Source organism: Limulus polyphemus, unplaced genomic scaffold, assembly GCF_000517525.1.
Source record: "Limulus polyphemus unplaced genomic scaffold, Limulus_polyphemus-2.1.2 Scaffold2033, whole genome shotgun sequence".
NCBI classification, from domain to species: Eukaryota; Metazoa; Arthropoda; class Merostomata; order Xiphosura; family Limulidae; genus Limulus; species Limulus polyphemus.
The window spans coordinates 92,275-99,171 of record NW_013667643.1 but is presented as its reverse complement, the minus strand read 5'-3'; the positions used below and the strand labels follow the sequence as shown (position 1 = coordinate 99,171).

Here is a 6,897-nt window from a genome sequence, read left to right as displayed (position 1 = left end):
AGGCAGCGGATTTTTTTTCCTGTGATTAACATTTAAATGTTTTGTACGAGAAAAAAGTGTAATATATCATATAGTATAAAGTTTTGGCCTACTCAATTACTTATAGATCTTAAAAAATACCTTCACCCACTTTCGTTTTAAAATGTCTAGCTTTTTGAAGTAGCTTAAGTCCTACTGATAAAGAATGTCTATTTGAATTAACATATGTCCTATGTATAATGCCTGTTGGAAGTAGTACATGGCCTACAGATAAAGAATGTCTGTTAGAATTAGTAAGTGGCCTACAGATAAAGAATGTCTGTTAGAATTAGTACATGGCCTACAGATAAAGAATGTCTGTTAGAATTAGTACATGGCCTACAGATAAAGAATGTCTGTTAGTATTAGTACGTGGCCTACAGATAAAGAATGTCTGTTAGAATTAGTACATGGCCTACAGATAAAGAATGTCTGTTAGAATTAGTACATAGCCTACAGATAAAGAATGTCTGTTAGAATTAGTACATGGCCTACCGATAAAGAATATCTGTCCTAATAGGACATGACCTACATATAAAGAATATTTGTTCTAATAAGCACATGTCCTACATATAAATGTTATATGTTTGAAGTAGCGTATGCCCTACAGATAAATATTATCTGTTTAAAGTAATGCATGGTCTATGGGTAAAATAAATAAGATTTATGTGTCCGAAAACGACCATTTTGATGATTTATAAACTGTCACAATAGTTTTATTTTGAGGAATGTGATGTAATCATTGACCAATGGTCTCCTTCCTGTAGCTCAGAGGTAGGCCCTAGGGCTGGTAATGTTAAAATTAGGGGCTCGATTCCCGTGATTGACATAGAGCAGTTAATCTATTGTGCAGCTTTGCGCTTAACAACAAACAGAATATCTATCTTTGAAACGAGGCTTAACCAAATCATATCTGAGTCAGAATAAATCGGCTTTGAGATACTTGCATAATGTTTAGTAAGACAACCATCCACAATCTAACATATATGTATACATATAATGTCAGCTTTTCATCGTATAGCTTTTAGAGTTTAACCACTACGTAGAATGTAGATAAAAATATAAAATTATGTGACAGGATTTCATTTTCTTTCTGAGCGACAGTAAATTTATTACACAGGCCTACGATGGTTTTATTGTCTTGAAATCTTTACATGTTTTTTCAGTAATTCCTGTACGCTGAATCAGAAAATGATATCCATTTTTCTCCATCACGTACACATTTTTCACGAAACGTCATAACGCAATACATGAAAGAAAGACCACAACACGTAGTTTGGAGACCAAAAGACGTAGATTTCACACACACACACAAAATCAGGACGAACGAGGATCACCGTTCTTCCCTTTTCTTCAGTTTGTTTGTATTTTTGTTAACAAACATAATAATAAAGAATGTTCATTGTGATAAACGAAATATCAGTTTGATCTAAGTAAAAGTTTTTTATTCCCGATTTATAAAAAATCCTTACGTGATAAAAAAAAATAATATTATTATTTTCGAAATCTTCGTAGCTAAATTATGGTAAACCCGTTATTAAAACCAAAACAACTTTTATGAAGTTTAAATTCGTAGGCCTGTGTTACCATAGATGGGAAAAAGTCGTTTCCCTAATATACTGTCAAATTAAAAATTAACTCAAATTTACATTTTTTTTAAGCAAATTATGCTAGGAATTAAAGTTTAAGGGAAAAAAGCCGAATCATCAAACAGATGCGTTTCTTGGAATTAAAGTTTAAGGGAAAAAAAGCCGAATCTTCAAACAGATAAGTTCAATGAAGCGATCATTATAAGGAAACAAAATGAGTTCATCAAATTAAATGGAATTCTGTGACATACAAGAAACGCATCTGTTTGATGATTCGGCTTTTTTCCCTTAAACTTTAATTCCAAGAAACGCGCCTGTGAAAGACTTCGCTATGAACAACACAGTTTAGCATAACTCGAATACTGAGATGTCATTACTCGTACCTCATCTAGATAGATATCAGAAACCCGGCTCCTCGGTGGCTTATGCCACTAAAAATCGGGTTTCTGATATCTATCTAGAAGAGGTACGAGTAATGACATCTAAACATCTGGCTCCTCGGTGGCTTATTCCACTAAAAATCGTGTTTCGACACCCGTGGTGAGCAAAGAAGAGATTTCACATAATTTTTATGGAGCAAGGTCTGAACTAACTAGTGTGGTCCCAGATTTTCTCACACCTTCATACTCATCTATTTCGAAATGCAGTGGCGTTCCAATAGGGTAAATTACTCCATGATCCAAATGGGTCTACTAAACGTTATGCAAGTTTTATGTAAAAATTAATCATAATAAAGAAAACAACAACAATAATATTTGGGAGTGATAACAAATAGTTATAACTCAATAAGTTAGTTCAATAGTTAATAGATAAGCTTTTCATTCCTTTCTTGAAGTCATTCCGTAGCCCAACGGTAATTCTGAAGATTTATAACGCTAAAATTCGGATTTTGATATCGATGGTGGGATAAGTACACATAGCCCATAATGTAGCTTAACAACAAACAAACGTTTTTGGTGCCGTCGTTAGGCTAAATGATACGTCAAAAGAACTAATTTTTAAGAGTCACAGTAGTGGAGCCACAGTGACAGTCTGTTCATAAAAATAGCAATACATCGTCTGGCATCATGACAATAGTGAAATACAATGTCATACACATATTTGTAATTGAAAAAAATTGAATAACCTTCTCAAACACTATACTTATAGAAACAATGAAATAAAACTTAAAAAAGCACACAAATTACGTTACATTGTTCATTTTAACTCATAAACAGGGCATTTTTAAGTTTAGATATCTCCATTTTGACTCATAAAACGGGTACTTTTAGGCTTAGATATCTTTACCATTTGTACGTGGCATTGTTCATTTTGACTCATAAACGGGTACTTTTAGGCTTAGATATCTCCACCATTTTAAACTACAACATAATGTATTCAGGACGATGGTATCTAAAACAATCATCAAAATCTGAAGTGATCATCTCAATATCATTTCTTTGGAGAATACGTACAGAGACAAGTCGATTTTGAAGGAAAGGTAAGAGTTGGTAGTTTGCTCAATAAACATAGAACAGAAAAAAATCTAAATGAGTTATAAATTTGAAACAGAAGGTTTAACAATTTTCTCCGATGATGCTACGAACCAGAAACGAATGCTCCCGAATGTCTTAGCTTCTTTACCTTTTGTTTTCTTATAAGATACTTTAGATCTTGTAACCAATTACTATATGACATTTTGGATCTTGTAACAACTTCCTATGTGACATTTTAGATCTTGTAACAACTTCCTATGTGACATTTTGGATCTTGTAACAACTTTCTATGTGACATTTTAGATCTTGTAACAGCTTCCAATGTGACATTTTGGATCTTGTAACAACTTCCTATGTGACATTTTAGATCTTGTAACAACTTCCTATGTGACATTTTAGATCTTGTAACAACTTCCTATGTGACATTTTGGATCTTGTAACAACTTCCTATGTGACATTTTGGATCTTGTAACAACTTCCTATGTGACATTTTGGATCTTGTAACAACTTTCTATGTGACATTTTAGATCTTATAACAGCTTCCAATGTGACATTTTAGATCTTGTAACAACTTCCTATGTGACATTTTGGATCTTGTAACAACTTCCCATGTGACATTTTAGATCTTGTAACAACTTCCTATGTGACATTTTAGATCTTGTAACAACTTCCTATGTGACATTTTGGATTTTGTAAAAAACTTCCAATGTGAGATTTTGGATCTTGTAACAACTTCCTATGTGACATTTTAGATCTTGTAACAACTTCCAATGTGACATTTTGGATCTTGTAACAACTTCCTATGTGATATTTTAGGTCTTGTTGCTATTTTTATTACAAAAAAATAAGGAGACATTGTAATCATCTTTTCCCTGAACCATTTTCTACAGGAAACTTCAGTCGTTGTACTTTAGTCCATACGAAATTTTAAACCGTTCAACAACTTTCTATAAACAGATTACTGTTCTATAAGAACATAAGGCCTTCTAACTAATGTCTGTTGCTCTCCTGCGCAGATTTATGTTATCCCAATTGAGGTATAAAGAGGCGACCATTTTTAGGTTATATTTTGTTGTATCATACCAGTAAACAAATTACATTAACTCTAAATGATATGCATATTTATTATGACAATTTGATCTGTATCTCGGATCAGTTAATTTAATACTTTCTATGAAATGTGATTTAGTTCCTTTTCGTTGTTAACATCCATCTTTGTTTTTTATGCTGTAAAATGTTATCTTCTTGAAGATACGTTCAACATTCAATATTAAAAGCAACAAACACTGAATATCCTCCCTATGTAAGGATAAATTAATTACTAAGGTCATATTATTTAATCTTTACTTTCTTAAATAGTAAACACTTTTCTTTCTTTTTTTAGTGTCCCCCGCCCTCCCATTGGCTCAGCGGTAAGCTTCATAGCTTATAACCCTAAAATTTGGGGTTCGATCCCTGTGACGAACACAGCTGAAATCGAACAGTATGTAATTTTATGCTGACAAGTAATTAAATAATATTTCCTTATTCTTTTTTTTTCTTTCTCTCTCTCTTGTACACGCCAGAAGAGTGATGACCGACTCCATATAATTACCAGTGCATGAAAGCTTGGAACTAAGGAGAGAGAGACAGAGAAAATGTTTGACTACATATTCACTACATTTTGATAATAATGATAATTAAAAAATTTTGTAGCCATTTTTATATACTACAGATAAGAAACAGGCCTTTGAATCTTACTCGATTTTTTTTTTCTTTTCCCGTCCGAGCTCAAATTTAGGCCCCAAAATGCAGCTTTACATAATAACTATTTCTATACACTCATGAAGTGTCTTTTTTGTTTTCTCTACCTTTTCTGACATGTTGCTTCATTCTTTATCTATGTATATAAATATATATGCGTATCTCCGGGATAAACGAACACACTCAATTCCTGCATCTTAAAGAAACTTTTCCTTGTAATTATCTCCTGTTTTTGTGATAATGACACTCAAAATGGTAATAACACTGTTAATGGGTGAGTATCGTTAAAGATACTTCGTGCAAACATTAAGGGTACATCACAGCAAGCAAAGGCACAAAAAGGGCCCAAGTCGTGAAATTCAAAAGTTCAATGAATCTTAACGGTTTCATCATCTGAAAAAAAAAATCAAACACACACACACACACACACGCACAGAAAAAGTAGGCTTATAATCACGTTTACTAATATACAAAACAAGCGTAAAAATGAATACGCTGTAAACATATATATGGATATACCTTTCTATGGAGTTTTGGCTTCCTTAAGAAGGAAACATTCCACTTATAAATATTTTTGTTCTTCTTGTTCAAAAACGCTAATTTTAGAAGCGTCATGCTATATTTTAAAATATGCAGCAATCCCTAATTTATTTATACTACTTGGAAAAAAATATACATTACGAACAATTTTCTTCAGTTATGAAGTTTTGTGTCAACTCCGATAGAAAATCATCAATTTCGGACTTACACAAAAGGCCCGGCATGGCCAGGTGGTTAGAGCACTCGACTCGCAATCTGAGGGTCGCGGGTTCGAATCCCCTAATAATAATTACTGGTCCAATAAGTATTTCCAGTAAGGAGAGAGTGTAATAACATTTCAACAATATATTGTGAGCTGCATACCATTGCTGACGAGTTGTTACTTTCAGTAGTAGGGCCCAGCATGGCCAGGTGGTTAGGACGCTCGACTCGCAATCTGCGGGTCGCGAGTTCGCATCCCCGTCCCACCAAACATGCTCGCCCTTTCAGCCGTGGGGACGTTATAATGTGACGGTCAATCCCACTATTCGTTGGTAAAAGAGTAGCCCAAGAGTTGGCTGTGGGTGATGATGACTAGCTGCCTTCCCTCTAGTCTTTCACTGCTAAATTAGGGACGGCTAGCGCAGATAGCCCTCGTGTAGCTTTGCCCGAAATTCAAAAACAAACAAAACTTACACAAAAAATATTAATATTTTCTTTTCAAAACAAAATTGATTTTTACAATAAGAGTGTAATTTTTTACGTGACTGGGTACTAAGCATATTTTTTGCGTGGCTGGGCGTGAGGTAATGGTTAGAGTGCCCAGACTGTGAATACAATGGTTTATGGTTCGCGACTCGTTATAACACACAAAAAACGGACGCTCCACGCTTTAGGACTAGCGATACGTTATAAGAATGACTGTCAAATCCCACTCTTCTCTCAGGCAAGGGTAACCCAAGAGTAGGCGGCGTGGGCTGTTTACTAACCGTCTTCACTATAGCCTTTCAATTCCAAAATAGCGACACTATGCAGATATAACCGTAGTGTAACTTTACGTGAAATTGTGAAACAAAACGAAAGTCAGTTTTTCTGAAACTCGAAATCTGACTGAATAATGAAAAAAATAAACATAGAAATACTGGTCAAACATTCAGTAAAAACACTATATTGTTGCTGATTTTACTGTCATAACATGTGCCCCACAGGCAACGTCTCTATAAAAACAAAGTAAGCCACCGGCTATTCTCCACAATCAGGCTCAATATTTTGTATTGAATGAAAAACAAATTATATTACAGGAAGTGCTAGTGAAAAGATCCACTAAATAGTAGGGGTGCACTGGTACCCGGCCGGGTATTGGACTTCCCGGTAATACTCGACTCTAGCCGAGTGACGAAGTTAGGCATCTAAGCCCTAATCTTTGTGGCAACTGACGCGGTACTGAAAGTTACAATCAATAATTGGTTTAGTTAAAAAAAAAAGTTTTACTGAGCAACAAAAACTGACCGCCCGCTGAAAGTCGGGGATTCAGAGAACAATAGTGATAAATA

General features: G+C 34.4%; 1 protein-coding gene across 1 annotated transcript in view; it reads left to right on the top strand.

Annotated features, from left to right (window-relative positions):
- Positions 1-218: 218 nt before the first annotated feature.
- Positions 219-6,897, top strand: part of LOC106465731 (putative glycine-rich cell wall structural protein 1) — a 17,219-nt gene continuing 10,540 nt past the window's right edge. The window contains exon 1 of the mRNA XM_013925968.1: positions 219-272. Coding sequence (XP_013781422.1) covers positions 219-272 — 54 coding nt within the window. The remainder of the gene's footprint in view (positions 273-6,897) is intronic.